This window comes from Gallus gallus, chromosome 1 (genome assembly GCF_016699485.2).
Source record: "Gallus gallus isolate bGalGal1 chromosome 1, bGalGal1.mat.broiler.GRCg7b, whole genome shotgun sequence".
NCBI classification, from domain to species: Eukaryota; Metazoa; Chordata; class Aves; order Galliformes; family Phasianidae; genus Gallus; species Gallus gallus.
In genome coordinates, this window is record NC_052532.1 from 167,484,759 (window position 1) to 167,510,507 (window position 25,749).

At 41.6% G+C, this 25,749-nt stretch overlaps 1 protein-coding gene across 2 annotated transcripts; it reads right to left on the reverse strand.

Moving 5' to 3' along the window:
- Window positions 1–1,268: 1,268 nt before the first annotated feature.
- Window positions 1,269–25,722, reverse strand: NUFIP1 (NUFIP1, FMR1 interacting protein 1). 2 transcript variants are annotated; one of them, XM_046941589.1, is made up of 11 exons: window positions 25,486–25,722; window positions 25,180–25,268; window positions 23,635–23,739; window positions 22,962–23,024; window positions 22,546–22,622; window positions 15,105–15,197; window positions 11,210–11,475; window positions 7,337–7,465; window positions 5,379–5,611; window positions 4,426–4,473; window positions 2,789–2,995 (listed from the first exon to the last, which is right to left on the reverse strand). In XM_046941589.1, the coding sequence occupies exons 1-10, from the start codon at window positions 25,673–25,675 to the stop codon at window positions 4,435–4,437; spliced, it is 1,284 nt and encodes a 427-aa protein (XP_046797545.1). In that variant the 5' UTR covers window positions 25,676–25,722; the 3' UTR covers window positions 2,789–2,995; window positions 4,426–4,434. The 2 variants fall into 2 exon arrangements, with proteins under 2 accessions (NP_001025996.3, XP_046797545.1); NM_001030825.3 differs by lacking the exon at window positions 4,426–4,473 and having other exon boundaries at window positions 1,269–2,995; window positions 25,486–25,691.
- Window positions 25,723–25,749: the final 27 nt, after the last annotated feature.

Sequence of the window (25,749 nt, forward strand, 5' to 3'; positions counted from 1 at the left end):
TGTGTAACTGGACAGAACTACATTTTCAGTGGTTAAGTTATAAAAGAAGGTAAAAAGAAAACTTCCAGAAGTGTGAAGGTTGTCACTGGAGTATTTTTATCTGAAATGAGTCACAAACCCTGAGAAGTAGGACTTTTTCCCCCCTAATAGCACTGCAAAAATTAGAAGGGACCACAACAGGTAACAATGTTAAAGGCAAAGAACTACACAGAGATTAATCAAGACGTTGTTCTCATATCATGTCAGAAGCAAGAAGTTCTTTTCATACAGAGGCATCTTAATGCTAAGAAGAGTAAATAAAACCCACCCCCTCAACTCAGAAGAGAACAGGGAAGTTGATGGGGCAGGAGAAGCCTATAGGTATTTGTCTGTGCTGGTATTTGTCTGTATCAGAAAGGTTATTACAGCAGCTTTCATAGCCAAAGGCTGAATTTAAAGTTGAATAGCAAGGGGGGAGGAGGGGATGTGAAGTCTGAGCTCTGCCTAGAAGAAAAGGAAAATAAAAGCAGAGAACAGGAGAGGACAGAGAACAGAGCTTCAACTTGTGCTGTAGCTCTGTTCTACTGTGAACTGCAGTCATACTGAACGTCTCCACACATCTGCAGTAAGAAAGATTCCAAGTACAGTAGCAGAAAAGATTCCAAGTACAATAGCAATTTTGCATTCGTGGAACACAGGTCCTAAGAAACAGCTGTTGATTTATGTCAATCCTGTAGATATTTCCCCCAGAAGAAGCCCACTTGGAAAAGATTTTCTTCTGACAAAGTCTTTTTTTTTGTGTGTGTGTGTGAAAGTTTAATATTGAAATATATGACAACAGTATAAAGAATTCAGATTAAAGTTTTTTGTTTTGTTTTTTTTTTTTTTTAAATGGAGTCAGAGTATACAATCAAAGAAAGCTCTGCCATCAACGTGGTAGGGATAGAAGCATGTTAAGGGCTGATTAAAGTGCAGTTTCACATTGATTCTAAGACCTCCATTGCTTTTCCTGCATGTGTGCAGTTGTTACCCATATGTTCAGCAGCACTGGTACAACCCACCCAGAAGCCAGGTTCTGCCTGAGTGCCAGGTATCTCTGTGGCTGAGAGCCCACTGCCAATATTTTCACTACAGTAAGACTGTAAAGAACCATATTCAAGTCAGTGAGATTGAGATGGCTTGTGGGACCATCATGAGAAGAATGAATCATCTGCCTTAGAAATATGTTTATGATCACTGCATCAGTCTATTCTACACATTTTTGAGACAATTTTTTACAAGGGTGTTGATATTTATAGAATTCCATAAGTTTAATCAGTGCACAATATGCAGCTATCACTATAAATAGAGCAGTGGGACAGAATTTTCAGCTACTTCTTGTTTTTTTTTTTTTTTTTATACACCACAGATGAAATGTATGGCACAAGTTTTAATTTAAGAAACCAGAGGACAGAAAATAACCACTCGCTAAACAGCAACAAGAGTCGTGTTTAGGTGGTGGAATGGAGGGCTGGACTGCAAGCAAAGAGAAACTATAATCCCTGAGAAGGTAACTCAGCTCTGACATTTAGCCATGACTAAAAGACAAGAAGCAAAATATTTTGAAGTGGAAGACTTGATAACAGACTATTTTCATGACATGTTTTCAGTGTCAGCGTGACAAACTAACACCTGCACAAGGAGGATTCTAACAAACAAATGCACAATGTGATCAAGAGAACTCGCTCCTAAACCTTGGCTGATGGTTTGTGTTCACAACAGTTCATGTATGCACAGCCACACAGAAGAATGAGTGTGCACAATTGCATGAAAAGTCACTATATAGCACACAAACATCCACCAATAGGCCAAGGAAGACATTTCTCCAGATAGCAAGCTAAAATGCCCAATGAATATTGAAGACAGAGAAACAAGCATCTCTTCGTAACCTTTCTAATCAACCTAATATTCTCAGTACCAGGAGTTTACTTCAAGAGTTAAACCTGACAGGCAATGCCTATGACAACAGTTAAGGTCTAAGGTGTAACGATGGGTACCTGAGGCCAAACATTGATCTAGCACTGATACAAGCAGTACTTACTGACACTGACATTTAAAAATCCTTCTTGCATCAGTGTGCACTCTCATTTCTATTTCTCTGCTCAGTGCAATTAGATACTCGTGGTACAAGCAGCGCTTTTAGAGCCAGGTCAGTTATTTCTCCCACTTTGATTTCTTTTTCCATTTTTACTTCAGACCAATAACAGCTGAAAAAAATTATGAGTAATCATTTAAGAAGGACATTCAGATAACTCCAGAAGCTCAGGTACTCATATCCACTCTAGGCCATGATTTCACGTGAGAAGGATCCACCATACTCCAGCACTATTTGGCTGAGGCAATGGACTGACAGCTTCCATAACAAAGTAAAACATTCAGAGCTCTGAAGCTCAAAACCAGGGATCCACACCTTCTCCAGGAAAGATCATACTCTGTGCCACTGCTGTGTTTCAGCTGTGGGGAAATAAAATTACTCAACATGAATGCTGTTTTCACAAGGAAGCAGTCAACTCAGGCAGAGCAGAACAGAAACATGGTTTTAACCGTTCTCGTTATATACTTTAATGATTTTGTTATAATTCTGTCTTTCAAAAGAGAAAAATGGATGTCAGGTAGAAAAGCTGAGCCGTTCCCATCTTCAGACACCTTCTTCACAGTGAATTGCTGGGGTTTCCCATATCTCCTCATCTGCTGAGTGATGCATCTGTGATACCTGATCTATGGGTGCTTCCTCACCATGGGCTATTAATAACACATCTTTTTCTTTTCCTGCTAACTGAAGGTCAGAGCTACAAGAACAATGAGATCCATCGAGCTTGTCTGTCAAAGTCTCTGCTGTAGTTTTAGAGGCCTGTCCAGTCTCTGTTTTAGCCTCTGCTTCTGCTTTGGAATGAAGTCCAAACACATCATTTCGTACAATGTATCGAACACACTGCAAAATCACATTCCTTTCATGTCGGATGTCCTGGGCCAGTAACTGCAAAGAAAGAAGACAAAGTGATGGTTATTTCCCTCCACTGGCCTGTAGTTGACACACACCTACAAAGATGTATGGGTAAGAACAGGTGGGACAGGCATCAGGCAAGGTGAAGGCAAGGAGAGAGGTTCAGAAGGACCACAGTTGGTATTTATACATGGCTGACCCGCTAAAATGAATGGATGCTCACATGCCCAAAACACATATGTTTAAGCATCACTCATTTAGCACCATTAATACGTTAAGACAGGCTGAACAAGCTGAAAAACCTGACTACCGTTTGGATTACGCTGTCAATCTCAGTTTGCTCAGGTGGCAGAGAACATCAGTAATACACCTAAACACAGAATTTCCTCTTCAGTTATCTTCCAGGGTACTTTCAAATGACTGTGTTCTCATATCACAGAGATGAGCTATCCAACACCCAAAATGAAGGATTCCAGGCTCTGGACAATACATCAGGGTAGCAAGTCTATCAGCATTTTTTAAGCTTTGCAGGCTATACTGTATCTGTAATTTAATATCCCATGCATCTTTTATTAGACAATATCTGAGTAGAGTAAGGTACTTATAAATACACAGAAAGGGCACGTTTCGACAGCTACCAGACTGTGGACTTAAATAGCAGCATCTATTTTGGGACATAACTTAAGTCTAACAGCTTAATCAAAACGCTAGAGACCATCCTCATTTCCTTCAGCCTAAAGATCATTTGTGTGTTAAAAACCAGCCAGAAGGCTGAAGGAAAATTTTGTCATTGTGAGCACCAGCAGAGCTAATACTGGGAAAATACTACAAGTTTAAAGCAAGTAGGTAAATCTTTAACTACCTGACCATTGTCAGGAGTTCTGTATTATACATCCTAGCCAGAATTTGCTTGCAAAGCCACAGAGAAGCTTGGTAAGTATAGCCAGCCACTTTAAAGTGCACACATTCCTATTTAGACTATTTATTTAAGAGGTGTTGCAGGCAGCTGGCACCAGCTGTTACCAGTACTGGCACCTTACATGAATCTTCACAAACCTGTCTCAACCTGTAGATGCACAGTAGGGCAGCAAATGGACAGTACAATTATATTATTTTTGTAGGTGAGGAAGAAAGTGCTGAATTTCCAAAGAGCATAACAAAGGTACAGGTGGGATGCATCATCCCTACCTATTTTTAAATGCAGTGGTGGGTATCTCTGGAGTGACATCTGTAGAGGCCTGTCAGCAAACAGCACTGCTAAGCGTACACTGTTTGCATGACTATGATAATCAAGTGTAGTAGTGCCCAAATTCACTGTCCAAGTGCCTCACTGTTTTTAAAAAGTCATCATTTCAGTTCATATAGCATCACTTTCTGAGCAAAAATTCTTTGCTTTTTGGAAACGTTTTCAGTAATTCACTAAGAAACAGCACCCTTGGTTCCTTGAAGCTGCAGAAGCCTACCTGCAAATCTCAAGCACTCCTCTGTAATTGACAGCCACAGTACACAACCTTTAAGAAATGTGAACATTAAGAGGCAAAAGATAAAACATACTTTTAAAAATGGACTGACTATACTAGCAAGCTACAATTCAGGATCCCCACGTTCAGCCAACACCTGTGCCACTTCTCTCAAACTGCAGGACCTTCATATGACGTATTCCAGAGTCTTCACTGCTTTGATCACCAACAACTTAGAAAAGTCAGAGATAAAGACTGCTATGTGCTTAGGGAGCTTTGTCAAAAGTTTTGTCTACACTAAAGAAAACCAATTTCATAGAGAGTTCTTCAGGTTGCTGTTCAGAACAGAATCGTGACGCGTTACACTGGCACCTACGAACCTCTTTTTGATCCTTCTGACACCAACCTGCTCTTCAACATGACCTGTAGTCACTTCCTCAGATTGGTTTAAACCTTACAGAGAAGAACCCCATGCAGGTGCAGGTTGCAGCCCAACAGCACTCTACAGTTTAAGACTCCCAACACCCTTGCTAACAAGATCTTTGCAGCTGAAAAAACTGCCTCCTCCTCAATCAGGCAGCTGAGTAACAAAGGTGAGCGCAAAGAGGAGGATCAGCATAGATCTGATGGGATTACACACAAACAAGCCTGCAGAATATTAACACAGGAAGGGGAGAGGGACAAAATACAGATTTTGTTCTTTGTGCAGCTCATTTCAAGCACACAATTAAGTTGCATTCTTCTCACCAAAATCAGTTGTTACCCAAATGCATGCCAGGATTCTTTCGTTTGTCTATTTCAGCATCTATGCTTTGAGTGAAACATTTACTTGCTATTTTAAGACCTGGCCTTTGCTTCGGCTAACAGACCTCTCTAACTTCCTGAGGGGAGAGGAGAACTGCTCACAGGTTGGGCTGCTCTTGTACAGCAGACACCACTGTAACAGTAAAGCTTACCATTTCCAGCAGAGTTGGACGACGTTTTGGAAGGAGAGGTAACGTTCTCTTTGCCCTTTTATCAGGGACTCTGGGAGGGCCTGCATTTGAATTTGAGCTTCTTAGCGTAGTGTCTGTAGATTCTGGAAGCTCCTGATTCAGCTTTGGATTCTGAGGAACATCAGGACTCCGAGGTGTATTTCTGAGCGCTGCTTCGTTTTTCTCAGCTTTTGTTGCAATCTTGACAGAGACTTCTAAAAAAACAAAAGCAAAAAAACACACTAACACTTTCCTCCCAGACTTAAAGGCCTCTAACATGCTTATATTCCCACGCACTGGCAGATCTTGAGTATTCTTTCTATATAACCTGAAGAAGTACACGCTTCATTTGGAAGAAGGGAGGCTTTTGCTTGGGGTTTTGGATTTCCGTTGTTCTGTGAGTGGGCTTTTATTTGAAAGTAAAAAGTTATTTCTAAGCAGTCACAGAACAGCAAATGAAACAGTTACTGCAGAGGGGTAGGTTTTGCTCTGTTGTGTTTAAGGAGCTGAACAAGATTTTCAAGTCTCTGCCTTGTATTCACTTAGAAAGCACACTGCTTCCTCATCACAGTATAACTTGCTGCAAGTTTGGCTGTTGCGAAAATCACTACACAGGGCACAGCATGGCTAAGTTCAGTCCCCTGTCTGCTAGCTTCTCTCCAACTTTAGGTAAGCCATCTGGGACAAGTAAGGCATTGTAATTGACTGCAAACAAGCAGCTGCAGTTCTCTGCTATACACTGATGCATATGCTCAAAGCAGCACAACATCCAAGCACTGCAGAGTTCAAGTCTCACTACAAAGAGAAGAAAACCCAACAGCCTTCTGTGGAAAAAGCCCTTAAGGACATAGAAATTAGTTCATGGGGTGAGCACAACAGTGTTTTCCTGGCTCTGTTCAAGCTTGAAGACAGGCTACCTTTCCCATCTCCCAGAACTGCATGCCTATAAGAAGCCTGGAAAGTTTGACAAAACACAACCTAACCAAAGAGATGTTATGCCCACCCTTCATCTCAGGTCACGGTGCTGAGAAAAGGCAAACAAAGGGTGGAAAGAAATCCACCCAATCTTCCAGGAAACATTGTTTGAGATGTTCTAAAATATACTATAGGCTTAGAAAAAGACATGGAATTAGATGAGGCACAGCCCTGGTGGACAAGGTCACTGCAGTGCACCAGACGATTGCACAAATGCTATACTCTGCCTGGGTACTTCCCTCATATCAAGAGTTATCACCATTTTGGGAGTGAGTAATGTCTTACAGAGAACCCCCATTTAGTGCTCCAACTGGGACAAGGAAGGAATGGGGGAAAAGAGTGTGGCCAAAATGACGACACATGCTTTTACTCCTCCCTGACTCTTTCTGTGCATGACTTACACCAGTACCAGCACGCACTGTCCTCAAAAGCAGACTGGAGAGGTTCTCTGCACAGACTGCAAAAACATCCCCATGCTTAACCTTTAAAAAGGTTCTCTCTGTTAGAATAAGCCACCAAAAAAGAAAGAACAAGTATAAGACAGCTCTGAATTACAGCACTGGCAGAGAGGCCCCAGATCAACAGGCAGTTCCATAGGCAAGAGTCCTGGAATACAACCACTGAACTGGCATTATACCTTATGCATAACCTTGGCTAATCACTACATGCTACACTTCATTCTGATTTCCCTAACAGCTAAAGAAGAAATTTTAAGTACTGTGTAGGTTTACAGACACTGAAATCTGCAGCTTTCAGCAGTTCAGGGATGCAGTCAAAGAATGCTACCACACTTGTAAGGGCTGCATCTACAAATAAATGGAGAGTGCAGCAGTAGATAATAAGGGATCAAATGCATGAGAGGTGAAGCCTCCCAGCCTTCAGGAAGAAAATATTTCCTAATAAAACACAGCAGCACTGGGAAGGAAGAGATAGAGGAGAACATCAGAGGAAGAGCATCTACACACCTTCAGGCTCACTCTCAGAGGCACTGCCATAGTTGGCTGACAACGAACTCAAGGCTGAGGTCACCTGTTTGGGAACAACAGTCATCTCCAGCTTCGCATCTTCAGTTTCTGCTTCATCCTTGTCAGACTCTGCAGGGGAAGAAAAGGCAAGAGGGATTTTTCCCCACCACTCCCTGTACGAACAGCCAGAATTGTTAAATCCTCATATGATCAATATGCAAAGCCAGCGTTAGGCACCATTGCTCAATACCATGGATTGATAACAAGCATATCCACCTACCCAACACAGATATTTGGAGGACAAGCTGTCTCACCACTGGTTTACAGTCAAAGCTGTGGAAACAAAATAGTTCGACTTCCCAAACAACAGCTTGGAGTTTCTTCGTATATTAAACATAATTATAGGTTTTATTTCAAGCACAGGTAAAGAGGAAAAAAAGATTTCATAACATGTTTTGAGGTTTTGCTGGATTTAGTCCTGTGGAGGCAGGGGGTGGGGAAGAAAGATTTAAAAACCAGTAATTTAAACATGCAAATTAGCCTCAGAGTGAGGATTTAACAACAGAAATTCTTGGATAGGAAAAAAAAAAGTTCACTGGGGACATTGAGGACGTCGGCTACATATCAGACAATGTGTTTTCAGCAGGATTTTAGATTGTTTAATACTAATATCCTCAGCAGAGGATTATGGATAGGACAGAGCATTGTGGATATGCATGAGTGAGGTGCTGCAGTCTAAAAATCGCTCCAAAAAAAGAATACTAGGAACACAGAAAATAGGCAAGTCATACATAACTGCTGAAATTGACAATACTTTGACAATGGGAGACATACTCAGAGCAACCTTCCGAAATATATATATACACAACTGTATGTAATGATGATGGCTTTAGTTTGAAGCTAAGGATCTATACGCATTGAGACCTTGGAAAGACTCTGACAGTGCTGAAGTTAACAGAAAAGCTACCACAGACATTGAGAAATGAGACTCCTTGGGCTAATGGAAATAGACTGGTTGCAGTCACTGTTACAAAGAACGTTGCATCCTCACATATCCCAGCTGTTGAAACTTGAATATTATACCCCACAGGAGAGCGGTGCAATACTCTGTAATAAACACTCATGGTTGAAAAGCGAAGATCTCAAAAGTGCTTTGCTGTTTTGTTTTAATATCTCATTAACAATTGTCAGCTCATTTCACTGAAGCTCATGTTACTCGGTAGAACTTAGTTTAAATCAATGCCTGTGTATTTATCAATTTCCTGCTTCTTTACAGTATACTCTTTTATGAGAGGTTGACTCACTGGTTCAGCAATCACATCAACTTGCAATTACACTGGAAGTTCATGGAAAACACAGTGCATTTTCCTAGCAGGATATATGGCATACTTCAGCAAGTATAAAGCTCTGGCATTTACTCCAAGTCATTTTGAGACTTTCAATTCCCAGTTGCTCTCTACTTCCATCACACTCAGACTGTTGAGTGCATAGAGGAGTCACACACATTTTTTATACTTCAAGTTTCTTAAAGAGCATCTGGCCATGAAACTGGAAATCGGTTTATGAATACGCAAAGAAGCTATTGAAGACTGCTAAAAATCAAACTTTAAAGAATCATGGAATCCATAGAGTTGGAAGGGACCTCTGAAGGCCACCTAGTCCAGCTCCCCTGCAATGAACAGGGGTACCAATGCTTTATAGCAAATTCAGAAAACGCTATCAAATAGAAAGCGTATCACAGTAATACAACTTGAAGAAGTGTTATTCACTACTGCATACAATTGCCTGCTTCTGATCAGAATTCCCTCGGGAATCTTAGACCTGGCACTTTATCTTGCTTCTGTTTTATAAATGAAGAGGAAAATTGTTTTCCTCATCTCCCATTGAATGTCTTAGCTCTGAAGGAACGAGCTACTGAAAAGAACTTCAGTGAACGCATTATGCACAAACACACTGCCTCTAGAGAAAGGGCTGTTGCTGTTTGAAAGGTTTAAATACTCCAACAAAACGTTTCTATACAGCAAAACCATGGACTTCAGATCTAGGATTTTAAAGGAGATGTCTGTTCTACTTCATTATTGAAAAATGAACTGGATTTATTACACATTATTAAGTACTGCATTCCTTTTCTACCTAACAGAAGTCACTAGCTGTGCTTGCATACAATTCAAATTCCTATCATTAAGTAAAGCACAGATGCTGTGGGGAAATGCAGCTATATTTAATCATACTTAGTTTCCCAACACGCAGATGAGTGGAATAAACAAATTGCACAGGGATGCTGAGTTCTTGTTCCCACTAATTGAAGATCATGTCTTCAAGAAGAGAAACTCGACATCAGAAGCCTTTCCAGGGGATGCATTCTAGCCTTGCTGCTAAAAATAGCTGGACTATAAGTCAGCTTACGTGCCATATTCTAAGAGCACTACATCACCGCTGACTATATTACAAATAGTTCTATCAGTACAGTTTATATTGCTGCCAGCACAGGGAAAACAAAACATGCTCACAAAAAAAAAAACCCTAAGCAGTAATACTTCAGGAAATACACACATATGGAGAGCATCAACAGCAAGTTAGATAATTTAGGAAAAAAAATGGAATTAAAAGAACAACTGCTTATATTTTCATGTCACTTAACTCATACGAGGAAACCCATTGTTTTCACATTCTAAATATTATTTGCAAAACTCTAAAACATTAAACACCCTTCAAAAACAATTCTTTTGTTGAAATACTTTATTCTTTTGGCTTTGAAAGTATTTTCTTACTTTATATGTTAACGTAGTAACCTAATTTGAAGCACGTGCTTTAGTCTGTTGCATAATACTTACAGCAGAATAAATACCATGGCACACAAACTTGTTAGCATCACTTCCAAAACCCCAGCTAACAGGTAAAACCTTCATTACCTAAACTCAAAACAACTCAGATGCTATTTCTTCTCCCCTTCCCCTACTGTTATGCCAAGGCCACTAGGCTCCTCTTCCCCTCTGAAATGCAGGCTGCAAGCCTCCTAGTCACCATCATCACCTTCCCTGAACACTACAGCAAAAAGACAAAGTTGAATGTGTGCCTTCCTACCAAAGTCAGCTCAGTCCAACGACTAGCATCACTAGATGCACAGCATGCATTTCCATGCGTTGCCCTGCACCAAATACCATTTTATAATACCTATCTCTATGGTCTCCTTCTCAAGACTACTACAGCATCAATTCCCTAGGGCTCAAATTACTTTTGATTCCCTCCACTACAATGTTGGGCAAAAAAAAAAAAGCATTCCTAACATATGGAGATTATAACCATAGGAATCTTATTTTGTCTAAGTACCTGTTAAAAACAATGGAGCACCTCAATTTTATCTTTAGTAGTATAGTATAGTAGTATAGTAACGCTCTTCAATTTGTTAGCTAAATATTGGATTTAAAGCATCAAGTCAGTATCCACAATATTCTATGAGATTTCTTAGAAGACCACGTTCTGAATCAGGATACAGAAATTACCATTTAAAAGGAAGTTCTAAATGCAAAGTTTAGACACAGGGATGTTGGACTACATTCAAAGTTACAGATTTGTGACCCTGCTGACCCTAGAACTATTCTAGCCATGCTACCGTGCTTCTTTGTTAATAACAAAGAGTAGTATTATTGTCCCAGCATACTGGAAAAGCTTTCCATCAATTTTCTACTAAGAAAAAGTCTGCCATTATAAACATGTCTAATTAGCTCTCTTTTCATCATTGACAGTGTGGTGGGGTTTCTTTGTTGGTTATATTGAAACCCCCAGCTCTTCCCCAAAGCTGCTAGCTCCACAGAAGTTCAGTAATCATTTCAACAGCACTACTTAAAAGTTCCTCGAGCTTTTTCATCTTACCAACATCACTGTTTGCCAGAAGACTGAGCGGGTCAACGTCCTTCATGCATGGCTGAGTCTCCAAAGCAGGCTGTTTTTCATGTTCTTTTTCACATGTACTGTTTCCTGGTCCATTAGCTTCATTTTGATTTCTTTGTGATGGTACATTACTATCAACACCATTCTTCTTGAATTTCTTCCAGAACTGACGCTTCTGTTTTCTCTTCTGTCTTCCTTGCTGCCCAGATCTCTCATCTTCTGTAGCTTTCCACATCCCCTTCATTTTGCTGGAGAAGAGAAACAGAGTTCACAGAATGACAACCTAGGAGAGTAAAATCAACTGAGTCACTCAGCAGCTCAGGTACACACAAGGTGCAGCAACACAGCTCAACATCAGGACTTGCTCCAGCTCAGCTAACGTGTGGTACAGACCACATATGCAGTCACAGCTCATCTCACTGGCAGGGTTACACGAAAAGTCTGAAGTTGATGAATTTTATCTTTTAACAAGGCAAAGAGCTAAGCAAGCTCCTTAATCATCTACCGTGTGAAAACAGTTTTCACTTTACATTACAAAAAAGTCAATAAATATTCCCTTCACTTAAGCAACGAATTCATTCAGAACAGGTGGAGCATGCATAGAAAGTAAGCATCTACTATCAGCATACTTCCACTACTGAAGACTTTTTCCAGTTACAGCTCAGTGAAGGATCAGATGCAATGACTGCCTGCTCTTCCCTCCAAACTAACATGCTACTCTTTTCTTTTACTCTGATGGACAAGGAAGAAAGACTCCCACTGTGACAAAGCAAGTCAATTACAAATGAGACCATCAGGCTAGTTCTGCTAGCCTTCCAGATTATCCTACAAACACAAAGCATATTTCTAGAAGGTATCCAGTCAGCCAAACAAACTCAGAACGTATAGATATGAGAATAGGTGTGACCCAGTCAGAAAACCAAATACAGAACTGACAACCTAAGCCTCCTGAAAATATTTCTTTTCAAGCAACAGAAAGTTAATTCATCAACACAGGACTGCAAATAGTCACGAGCACATTATAACAACAAAAGATCTGACAGTCTTGATCCAGTCCCATGGTTCACTTGGCTCAGTACACTGTCCCTCAGTCTCACCTACAGCACAGCAGAGATCCTGTTAGCCCTACTCAGCTGTATGACAGCATGCTTGGGCAATAACTTCTTCCTGACACTTCTCCTTGGGCCTTGAGCCACACACCTGCAAGATTAGCCTCAAAGGTGTGTTTCTAACCTGGCACCATATCACTGGTAAAAAACAGACCTGTTCTGCTGGCTGCTTATGCCCCCTTTTCTCACAAGCAGTCACATCTCTCATCTTCTTCCAGCTTTCAGCAGCATACCACCTAGACACCCTCTCCAACCAGAGCAGCTCACTGAACACTGATAGCTTTGTGTCTCATGTTGTGTGGTGCTGTGTAAACTTCTGCTTGTCTCCACATCTTGCAGCAAGGCGTTAACGCTTTGTGGAGAAAGATTCCTTTGGTTTGTTCTCACTGTGAGAATAAAACGGTTATCTGTTAACTTCATTTTTCCCTCAAGTTACAAGAAACAGCGTATAGATATTCTAATTACCTCTTCTCACCCAAACAATTTTTCCTCTGTCACACAATCCCCCCAAACCACACACCTCAGCCTGTACAAAAATGTTTCCACTTCTAACTAATGTTCCCCTCTTTCACACTTCTCCAGTTTTAAGTTCCTCTTGAGGCAAGCAGTACCGGGTAGAGCATTCAAATTGGCTTTATATGATGACAAAACATTTAATTCTTCAACCGTTTCTTGAGTGTCTAGCATGAACTGCTCAGTCCTGAGAACATCATTCACCATAGTTCTCCTATGAAGAGAGATACAAGCCACCACCTTCCTGTGCATCGGCCTCTTATCTGTGAAGTAGGGCAGTGTCTCCTGTAATTCACCTCCTTTTAAGATTCCAAACTGCATTTCTGAATTTATACTAGGCTTTAAATTCAGGATGTTGTTGTATAACTTGGACAATACTGAGTAAACATAGACTGATACTGTCCTTGACCAGGGACAAAAACATTCTAGTTTTCACAGGGCCTCAAATTCCCAGAAAGAAACCCCAAGGTCACAAACACATCTCAGCCAAGTGCCAGCCTGGCATCTGCCTTCCTGCACTGAAAGATGTACTCTTCACTTCCTGTTTAAAGAGGATAAAGAGCCATGTGCTATTAATTAGCTGTTGCAAGACACCACAGACTGCCCAAGTGGTCCTCCTGCCTCTCTAATCTCACACACAGGGATGCTGGGAATTAGCAGTTGTAAAGCACTTCAGAGAACCACAAATGGAAAGTGTTGTACAAGTGTTAAGTATCTAATCCTTTCTAAATCTTACTTAGCTATTTGCTTTAATAGTACAGCTTGCAAAGAACAAGATGTATTCTATTTTTGCCTCGTGCATCATTAAGTTTGCCAGATAAGCAACAATTTCAGAATCTTTACTGTTGATAAACCAAGCAGAAACGACAGTTTTCTGGACAGTAGAGTAAGCCTTCTGAGCTACAAGTTCAGGGAAAAGGGAAAAAAAAAAGGCAGAAAATGTCTAAAATTAACTAGAAGTAAAGGTCACCAGATGAAAGCAAACAGCAATCAACTAGCAGTTTTGGGGGCTTTTTTTTCCCCTTCCCTAACAGTTTTCCAGATAAAGTTACTAACATACCTAAAAGATTTCTGACTACATTTAAGATTACGTTTGGCATCTGACTCACAGTTCACTAGAACAGCCACACGTTGCCAAACAAACCTGTAGACACCAAATAGCTTGCTATTCTGACAAGCAAAACTCATCTTTGCATCTAAGACTTTCCAAATGTAACTCCACGTTTGTAGCTTTGGTCCCTTGTGTGCAAAGTACGTCTGCATCAGTCTTCTATAAGCCTTTCCTTCCTGAGGAATAAAAGGCAGCAAGTTGAAGGGGGCAGGGGAGAGGTAAGTAAACATTTGAACATCTGAAGCACATGCTGTACCAAGGTAATTTGCACGGCTACCATTCAACAAATTACACTAGCCTTGTCTGAACCTCATTCTGCACTAGCTCAACTGATTTACCATGGTTCAAGCTCTTTGTTTTGTCATCCCCTTGAGGGGGGAGGAGTCAATCTCCAGCTTCACTTCCACATAGTAACAAAATGAATTTAGCAAGAGCCTCTTAGAACTGGGTCCACTCCTGCCTTCTGGCTCAGTCGTTCTAGCTTAAACAATGTTCTGGGGGTGGTGGATCATTTCAGATAGAAGTCTTCCCACAGGCCCTGAAGCAAGACTAATGGAATTGGCTATTTCCATATAACACTAACACTGTGGAAAAAATTAAAAAAAAAAAGAAAAAAAAAAGATGGATAGAAGAAACAACAATAGCACTATTTAAACTATGAAAACAAAGTTAAATCTTCCTCTACTCTCCACTTGATCATTGATTTATCATCTGAAAGCAGAGAGTAAAAAGTCAAATTCACACAAAGTCTCTTGGCCATTTCCAGTCATAAGAGGATTAGACCACAGATTAATTATGTTGTGTGACTTCCATCCCCCTTATTTCTTTTTCAGAGACCAAGGTTATGGCGAACTAATGAACAGCCCTTAGAGTGTGCTTCTCAAATAAACCAGAGTGTAGAATTCAGCAAGAACATCATCAGGTTTCTAACACAATCATTGTTTAATTTAACTGAAGTGGACTATGAAGCACTGTAAACAAAGGAACGTTACATCTGCCATTTGTCAAGTGACCTGCCCTCTGCTAAAGGCCAGCTAGATTGTGTGTGCAGTGGATTGCAGTAAGTGCTTGGGAGACCACAGTAAGAAAGCATACGTCTGAACTCATTAGAAGGAAAGCAACAAGCTGATTTTGAAATGCTTACCCAAACTGCGGGGTGGTGAGGACTTCTCCTCTTTCCTCCTTCTCCATCTGCATTACTTTCTTCTTTTCAATGTTTGCTAATGTAGGAAAATTTCTAGAAGAAAAAAATTCATATGCTCTTGAGATGTTCACTGTAGTTGGCCAACTCACCCTTTACCAGACCAGCATTCTCTATAAGCATGAGAGAGTTTCTATGTTTCATGTAAGCATACCAGACTGCTTCCTTCTTAAAAAGGCACTGATGAAGAAAAGAAACCTGAGTATTTATGGTCACACACTCCCATGCAACAAAAATCCACTAAATTGGCACTATCAGATTTACCTCACCATCAGACAAGCTAAAGACTAACAGCTGAATCATGCTTTTGGACCCTCTGCCTGTCCCTGCACACCACAGCACATGATTTAGCCTTGCAGTTTAATTACTACAGTGCTTTAACCAGAGTATTTAAGGATCCTGAGGTACAGCATGCCTTCAGCAAACCAATGGCTCAACTCTTACATAAAAAAGGGTTTTAAAGAACAGCTTCTGCATGCAAAAGATTCCCTCAGTAGCATAGTTAAGGGGAAAAAAAAAAGCTTCCTTCTGCACAATATGCAGAATTGTGCTTGCATACTGAACTCTGTTACGCCAATATTACCAGCTTTTTATTCCAGCTTCGAGAAAGAATTGCTAAGTCATGCAGAACAAAACAAATCTACTATTACAATCATCCACCAAACCAAACCGCCTCTCTCTTCCCACTCCCCACCTCCCTCACCGTTCCTCCCTGCAGATGAACACCACACTGGTTCCAACATGCAAGGCCTCCTGTAAATTGCTGTCAAAGCCCTAAAATGGCAACGCTGGATGCTCTGTAAACATCAGTTAGCCAGACCTCAGTGCTTTGAGATAAAGGTGGTAAATGAGAACCATTTACCGCCCCTTTCTGGAAAGTATCACAAAACATAAATATGGGATGCCTATTAAAATGGAGTAACAAGGAACTCAGAACAGCTATTTGCTATATATAGTTATCAGAAAGGACACATCTTTCTTTAAATATTTAATCTTCCCTCTTTTACAGTAAGAACGATAAGCTTCATGCTGACTCAAGACAGCTCTGACTAGGTATCAAGTAAAAAGATGACAAGCATTTTCTAAGACACACCTAAACACATCACTGAACTTGTCTTCTTTAAGAGGATTTGAGTATAGGCTATCAGAGTCTATTTTCATTGGATTTCTCCCAGAAACCTACCATACATAGCTGAAGCGAGCACGGGGATATGATATTTCATCTCCACTCTTCACCACTACTTATGTTTCTTTGTCCCCATTATAAAGCTCCCAGTATGCAGCAGGCATGGAATGAATTATTTTATCTCCAGAGCTTCACATTCAAAGACCCCCATGCTTGACAGCCCCTCCATACTTTTAGGAGGAAACTTAGGATGCTATCACACAAGTAAGGCCCACAGAAAAAAAACCAAGTTATTTACAAGATAGCTATACAGAGGAGAACTCCAAGCTTCTCTTGGTCATTAAAAATAAGGACGTAAGGTAAAACCCTTAATCCTGGAGCAAGTCTCCAAAGTGCTCTTGTAGTTACATTGATTAAAGACATACTCAGACATGCACTCAGCAACGTGCTTTGAGACACGACTGCCTCCCACTTTCATTCCTACAAGTTACCACTCCCTCCACTGAGCCACTGTAATGAACTCCATGAATGCTTTTAATTCAATTCAGTGCCAAGACAGACAAGTTTTCTTTTAGAAAAGCTTTTCAATTGACAGACAAACTAACAGCTGTAGAAAGCTCAGATCTCATGTCTGAGTATTCCTGCAGAAGTACATCTTACCTGTACTACATCTGTAGCAACTGCTTACTCCAACTCTCCCTGATAAAGATAATTAATAGCATTTCACTCATTACCTTTATCTTCTGCAGAAAACGCACCTATTTTGATAGCACACACGCACAGAGCATTTTATAACAAGTAAAAAGGCACCTACAGCTTATTTTGCAATCTAAAGACTTCATGGGCAGTAAGCTCTGGACTTTCATATCTCTTGTTGACAGATACAAGGTAGACTGGGTTCACACCTCCCCAGGTGCTCTGCTGTGCAACAGGGCTGAGCAGAGCACTCCAGTGGCTCATTGGGTGACCAGGTCAAATCAATCCCACTTGTCCCTGCTGGAACACATGGACCAAGGCAGTGCTAGCCAAACCCAACCATTCCAAAAATGGAAGCAAATCCACATCTCATCACAGAACCACGGAAAGGTTGAGGTTGGAAGAGACCTCTAAAGGCCACCTGGTCCAACTGCCTGCTTCAGCAGGGGCAGCCAGAGTAGGGTGCCTGGGATCATGACCAGGAAGCTTTGGAAGATGTCCAAGGAAGAGACTCCACAGCCTCTGGGCAGCCTGTTACAGATACCATAGAACAGCTTGGGTTGGAAGGAACCTTGAAGATCATCTATTTTCAAACCCCCTGTCAAAGACAGGTTTGCCAACCACTGAATTGGGCATTAGATCAGGTTGTCCAAGGCCCCACCATACAACCTAGCCTTGAACACTCCCAGGGATGGGGCACTGTAGCCCCAGTACAATCCCAGACCTCAGCTCTGCTTGAGCACAAACGGGTCTATGCAACTACTGACAGATGCATTTTGGTTAAAGAAACATAAATTGGTCAGGCTGTTCCAGCCAAGATTGGTAACATCACGAGAATAAAAGATAATACCAACTTGGCTTTCTGTAATTAAGAAATTTTACTGCTTGACCTGTATCATGAGTGATTGCCCATGCAAGAATCCTCAGTATATATTTATGCTTCAGTAGCACACAACAACTAGATTCAGGGTTGTTCTGTTTGAACTGGGCAATAGGATGGGCTTGCACATGTAATAACAAAACAGAGCATCAGCCAGATCTACCCATGGAAACAGCAAATTCCACCTAGCTCCAGAGCGGAGGCAGATGCCTACAGTGCAAACATTACATTATGCCCTCAAGGTACAAGTACACAAGAGACCCACACTTTGTAAACTTCACCATCTAAGAGCAGCTAACAAGATACTCAAGAGAAACCAGAAAGAGGAATTTTTTTCCCCCCACCTTTTTCTTTGACAGAAAATTCTTACTTAGGAAGTTTAGGAAGACAGCTCCTGAACACAAGTGTGGCAATGCAGAACATGAAGAGCACATACTGAATCTTAACATATAAAGGGGTCAAGTTTTATGATTTGATGCACCGAGCCAGGCTTGTATCCTTAGAAGACATGCCCTCCTCCATCAATAAAATGAGGTTCTTAAAATGTTAGCTACAAGCACCACTGAAGTAACAGAAGTAACCCAGCACATGGGTCCTGTAAACAGCTTGGCACAGCTTGACTACAGGTAGCCTTATCAGTCAACACAATGGCTTTAGGGACATCAGTGACTTTTTGTAAAAGGAGTGAAAGCAGGATGTGATGGACGGGCACAGTTTTGATGAAAGAGTCAGTATCACCCAAAGCAGCAGCCCCATTTTGTAACAATTGCAGATTCCAAATACATGGCTGTTACCCCGATGGGATGTTTCTCAGCATAAGTTTTCAGGATAGCACTGTAAAACTGTAAGGCCGAGAGCACATCTGCACTAACAAAATGATAGCCAGGTAAAAAATACTTTAAGTTTCCAGGGGGTGGAAATGGTGACATTAAGCATAATTACTAACTTGTGTGCCTTATTAAACAGGTTGTTTTTTTCCCCAACAAATGAGTGCTCTAGCCAAAAATCATACATGCCTGATAGTCCAGTGCACTACATCTTACCCAAAGTAACAGAGCTCTTCGAAAGCACAAAGAGCTTTGTCAATGCCTAACTGAAAACAGAACTGTTTCTATAGCAGTTTACACAGCACATTTCTGGAGTCCAAAGCTACACAAATTGATCTTCATAGGAACAGCACTGTGACTTACAGAGCTGGTCCTGACTGAGCATACAACCAACAGCAAAAGGGACACGTATAGCCCAAATGGGCCCACAGGGAGCTGATAAAATTCTGTTCCAAGACTCCCAGGCATTTTATCTAGCATTGCATCTGCAGTGTGATTTCACCATGTTAGCTGAGGCAGTTTAATTCCCAGTGCATACCAGTAACTTTTATCCCATTTATGTCCACCTTAAAACATTTAATCCACTTCACTTTGTCTGCACTACTTGTACCAGGCACTAAGAAATTACTTTTCCTTATTACCTATTTAACTACTGTGAATGTACCACCAAGGAAGATGCCAAGGGCTATCATTATCAACTAGGGGATTACAAATTAATAAAAAAAGGTTTGGTTGACAGCACTAGTCTTCATTTATTAAATAGATACTCAGCCTATCAAATATATTGCAAGAAAATGCTGCAGTCAGTCCCTATTTGGACCAAAAAAAAAAATGAATGCGTTAAATAAAGCAGGGCAGGCCAGAATTTAGAAGCAATACACAAGATCGAGAAAATCATCCAGTGTTATATCAAAACGTAAGGAAAAGTAAGCTTAGGTATTTGCTTCAACATCAGAGCTGCCTTGGCATGTTTTCTAGCAACCTTTCCTCAGGAAGAGCTGGTTAGAAACAGATGGACTACCAGTACTCAGATTTCATTTGTAAAGAATGGAGGACAGCAATGCCACATTCTGTGCAGTAAGGAAATGCACTGTTGGTGATTCTCTTTAAGCTTGTATTTAAAGAAATGCTAGAATAGCACATTTCTCAACAGTTGGAATGGACAAGTCAAAACAAGAAAAGCAGTCGTAATCACCAAAGCTAAGGTCAGCCTTCACAACCATTTGTCTTCCAAACAAAGGAATCACAGAATGGCTTCGGTTGGAAGGGACTCCAAAGATCATATATTTCCAACTCCCTGCTGTGGGCAGGGCTGCCAGCTGCTAGATCAGGCACTAGATCACATTACACAGAGCCCCCATCCAACCTGGCCTTGAACACCTCCAGGGATGGGCATCCACTTTGGGCAGGACGTTCCAGCATCTTACTAGCTTCTCTGCAAAAAACCTCCCCCGACTTCTAACCTAAAATCTCCCTTCTTATAGTTTAAAGTCATTCCCCCTTGTCCTATCATTTTCTACCCATGTAGAAAAGTCCATCTGCCTCCTGTTTATGTGCTCACTTCAAGTACTGGAAGGCTGCAATGAAGTCTCCCTGGAGCTTTTTCTTCTCCAAGCTAAACAGGCTCAACTCCCTCAACCTTTCTTCATAGGAGAGATGCTTCAGCCCTCTGATCATCTTCAGGGCCCTCCTCTACACCTGCTCCAACAACTCCACATCTCTTGTGCTGGGGATCCCAGGTCTGGTTGCAATACTCCAGAAGTGGCCTCACAAGGGCATAGTAGAAAGGCAACAATCCCCTCCCTCTCCCTGCTGGCCACCCCTCTTCTGATGCAGCCCAGGATACTGTTTGCCTTCTGGGCTGCAAGTACAAACTGCTGACTCACTTCAAGCTTTTCAGTCAACAGAACATCCAATTCCTTACCCGCAGCTCTGATTTCAATGAGTTCTTCCCCCAGTCTGTACTTGTATCTGGGATCGCCTCAACCCAAGTACGTCACTTGGTTTTGTTGAACCTTATTAGGCTTATATGGGCCCACCTTTCAAGTTTGTCATGGTCCCTTTGGATGGCATCCTTTCCTTCTGCCATATCAACTGCACCGCTCAGCTTGGTGCTGTCTGCAAAGTTGCTGAGGGTGCACTCAATTCTTATATCCCATAGAAGTGCATCTCTATCACTGCCTGCATAACTTCAGATTGCCTGCTTTCTGATTTACTAGATCAAATAACATTAAAAAGCCTTCAGACTGGCCTCCTTAGCAAATTCAGTGGGCCATAAGCAATTAAAAAGCCTTTAGGTGAAGAGATATGCAAAGGCTGCAACAAGAGGGGCATTGTATAGAAACTGAAAAAGGAAAACAGCATTCTGACCTGGCACACTTCCTGCAAAGATGTTCACTCATTACCACTCTCCCCCCCCATCATGCAGAATGCCACACTTTAAAGACAGGCTTTAATAGATGATAGCAGGATACTTGACTGAACAACACAGCAGCTAATCAAGAAGAACACTGGAACTCTAAGTCATTATTTACAGCAGCTGAAAGAACAACCAAAACAAATGTCAGGGATGCAGTATGAAAATAAACACATTAAATCACCAGAAACTAATTAGAAACCAACTATTAATGACCTAAAAAGATTCATTCTTAGCTCTGATTGGAGCCTCTAGAAAGAAAAAAGCTTTTACTTGTCACCATAAACCAAGACTGCCTAATAGTTCAGACTCCCTCTTGTGTCTTTTTTTCCCTCCCCTATTTAAAATTGAATGTTCACTGTCAGATCTTCAGTATTACACTGTTGCTTTGTTGGACAACCAATGAATGCTTTGCAGAAGCCTCAGACTTGGCTTTCGTTGCTCTTATTTAGTTCTTTTATTGTATTATTAAGTGTTAGTACAGCTTTCTCAGCTTTCGTACAAAAATTAACAGAAGCCACTCAGGTAGTCATTTTACATGCATCCATTATAGCTAAATACGATACCCACATAGAAACAGAAACACCAAAATAAGCGACAGCACTACTCCACCTAGCGGCCCTGGCTCATCCCACACTGCCTTTTCCAATGGTGGTCATGACTGACTTTATTTCCACTTAGTTTAGTATGCTACAGGAAACAAAAGGCTTGCAGTACCTTTGTACCACAACAAAATTATAGTCATATGAAAGAATAAAAAACACAAGTGCCTACCATAATTTGTTGAATTTCTAGAGACTCCTATCTCAGGCAGAGCATCATCCCCCAGTAAACTGGGCATAAATTTTGCTTTGACTCTCAGTACCTACTCCCCAAGCAAACAATGTATAAAACATTAGAGAAGCAGGAAATTAATGTACAGTCGTGTTTGTAGTACTCAGTAAAGCATGTACTTGCATACATCTTGAAAACCATTTCAACACATAAACCTTAGCACCAGCAGCTCTCCCGCAAGCACCTCAGAAGAGAAAAATGTATACAAAGTTGAAAATAAAGCTCCATTGAAAGTTGAAAATAACACAAGTATTAATTCTCTCCCTTGGAGATACTGTTATGAAAGTATGGGCTTTAAGACTGTACCAGACAAGCTGTTCATCTAAAGAGGTCACTAACACAAGGCCAAAGCTGATCATGAGCAATCTTGAAATGTGCATGCGAAGTGGGAAGTCGTATAAATCACAACCCCTACTTATAGAAACAAATCCATGTACTGCTTGCTCAAGACTGTATTCCAAGTCAGCCACAGAAGTGAGGAAACCCTACAGCATCTTTCATCTACTGAAAAGGAGTTAACTAAGAGAAAGTCACCATGAAAAGGCCTATGGAAACACAGACATTTGTAGATTTTGTTCTTTATGAAGTGTCAAGCAATTACTCACTTTTTTCTTTCTTCTCTCCATCTGGCAATCTCTTCTGGACTATCTAATTTTATTCTTTTAGCACCAGGTCCATGTACCTAAGGAAGAAATTCAGACATGTTTCAAAGCCAGAAGGGGGAGCAGAAAAAAATACATAAGGAAAAAAGGTACTGCACTTTTATCTCCAATCATGCTGAGACTACACATAGCAATTACATTAAAATCCATTAAGATATAGTACTGAACATTTATACCCACAAGATTTTTTGGTAACAGATTTAACTCGGAGGTGATGCTTTAATTTCAGAAGAATGAAGAAGGGGAGAATCATAGAACAGCCTGGGTTGAAAAGGACTATAATGATGATCTAGTTTCAACCCCCCTGCTATGTGAAGACAGCAAAGATTAATATTCTAGAAGACAGCTGGGATACCTACATTCTTCCAGTGTATCTGAACTAACTTCTCATGTGCATTGAAATTGCATCCTTCTTCTGTGCACTGCAAGATAAAGGGGATGAACTTCAGGCACATCACATTATACAAGGAAATTACAACAAACATTTATTTACAAGTCAAATTCTGCACCAGGTGATTATATAGCTGATGGCACAGAGTTTAAGCAGTACAATTTTAAAACAAACATGACTGCAAAAAAATTAGGGTTAATGTACTTTTATGTTCCATCTGATCTTTGTACAGCCAGAGAAGCCAACACGCCTCATAATCAGAGATAATGTAATGCAGAGCTAAAAGAAAGATTTGTGGGGTTATCCAATTTCAAACTGTATTACTTCTTTACTGCAAAGGAATGCATTTTTAAGATCTCTACCATATAAAGCATTGTCACACATTTCATGTGCTACGTTAATGTCAGTGAAGTTACTCATAGTGCTGGGGTGAATTAGCAGTGATTCAGAAGAACATTAAAATGACTTGAGCAATAAAACCAAAAATACAACTGAAAGCTTCCCTGCACACAGCATTCAAAAAAATCTCCTATAAGCTCAGGAATCTGTTTGCTAGGTCTACCATTCTAAAAGTAACTACAGCTATCTGTTCATATATGAAACTAGAGATTGAAATAAAAATAAAGCAAGCAAAGCCCAACCTGTGTATGTTGTGAAATATGTTCATCGTACTTCTCCTGGTTTTTATAGCCTCGGTCACAGGTATCACAATAGTGAGAGAAAACTGGCTCTTTCTTCTTTTTGTTCTAAGAGAAAGAAAAAAAATCCAGCATAGTGGTTAAAAGGTTACAAGGTACTCCCTGTTTAATTAGCTAGGAAATAAATCTTTTGGTAATACCTCAAATAAAACATTCCAAATGATCTAAATTAACAAAGCTACAATTCACATCATTCATCTTCTAAGCAATATGCGCTGCACTCGGTTCCTTCTGCTACCACTCTTCTATCAGTTATCACTTCTGGAGACACAGACTTACCAGCAGCTTGGAGAAGAGCCAAGGCTACAGCTCCACACCTCCTCCCCATAAAGTCAGTCTACACCTGCTCTCATGTGACAGGTAGGAGCTCAGGGGGCAGTAGGGACCCTTCCCTCTCCCAGCATCACAGCAAAGTGATGTGGCTGCCAGGGTCTGAAAATGTAATGGACCACTAAAGCAATTCATGTAACTGGGCATCATCACTATAAAAGCTTTTATTGAGATTATGCATTTAGGATTTGATACCTTCATTGAGCTCAGGGTTTAAGGCCAATTCATAGAAAAGGTTCAGTTGGAAGGAACCTCAAAGCCTAACCAGTTCCAACCCCCTGCCATATGCACGGCTGCCACCCAGCAGCTCAGGCTGCCCAGGGCCCCATCAATCCTGGCCTTACACGCCTTCAGGGATGGGGGACCCACAGCTTCTCTGGGCAGCCTGTGCCAGTGCCTCACCACCCCTGAGCAGATAATTTCTTCCTTATAGTTAGAACAGTAGATGTATAGATGAGATTGAAACTGCTACTTCTTGTCCTCTCACGCTCCCTGATGAATATGATGAACACCCCCTCCCTAACTTTCCTATATGTCCCCTTTAAGTAGCAGAAGACCACAATGAGGCTCCTCCACAACTTCCACTTATCATAGAATGGTTTGGGTTAGAAGGGACCCTAGGGATCAAACTTCAACTCCCCTGCCATAGGCAGGGCCACCCATCTCCAGATCTGACACTAGACCAGGGCACCATCCAACCTGGTCTTGGACACCTCCAGGGACAGAGCATCCACAGCCTCTCTGCGCAGCCTGTGCCAGCACCTCACCACTCTCTTTGTAAAGAGCTTCCCCCTGACTTCCAAAAAGAGCAAGCCCAGCTCTCTCTTCCTTACTTTATATGAGAAACACTCCAGCCCTCATCCCTACAGCCTCTTCTAGACTCACTCCAACAAATTCACATCCTGGATACAGTACTGCATGTAAAGCCACACAAGGACAGTGCAGAGAGAAAGAATCACCTCCTCAGTCATGCAAGGGTACCACGCTTATTTTGCTTATCATGTACATTCAATCTCACAAGGGCAGCAACAATAATCAAGAGCACAACGGCTCAACAGGGACACAAATCCCACACGGCCACCTCCATCCCAACATCGCAGAACAGTTATCACAGACAGGGAGCTCCAAAGGCCACACAGCTCAATTCAGCATCTGTACCTTCTGCCTGTTGTTTCCACTGGGAGAACGCATATGAAACCCAGGCGATTGCTCTCCTTGCCATTCCGGGGAAAAATGGCCGTTCCCACCTTAAAAAAACAAACAAAAACAAAAAACCCACACAACAGAACAGTCGGTTTTAGTTGCTGTAGCCGATGAGCCCCACGACCGGGTGGGGAGCGAGGGAAAGGAGCCATGCAGACTTAAGTCGGGGCCAGAGGATCGGGGAACGGGACTGGGAGCGGCTCCAGCAAAGAAAAGAAGGGGAGAGGAGAGAAGAAGGTGGCCCCTTCCCCCCCCGCTCACCACCGTGCGGCCGCCGCAGGGGCTCCTGGTAGGCCGGCGGGTACCATGCAGGCGGCGGGGCGTAGCCGTCGGGCGGCGCCCAGAAGCCATGCTCCCAGGGGGGCGGCGGGCAAAAGAGGGGCGGGCGGAGCGGCGGTGGAAACCAGCCGAATGGGCTCACAGTGGAGCCCAACTCGCCGCCCGGCTGCATGCCCGCCGCGTGAGGAGTCGCACCGCCGGCCGGCCGCCACAAAACGCGTCACTTCCGGTTTCCGGCTTCTTCTT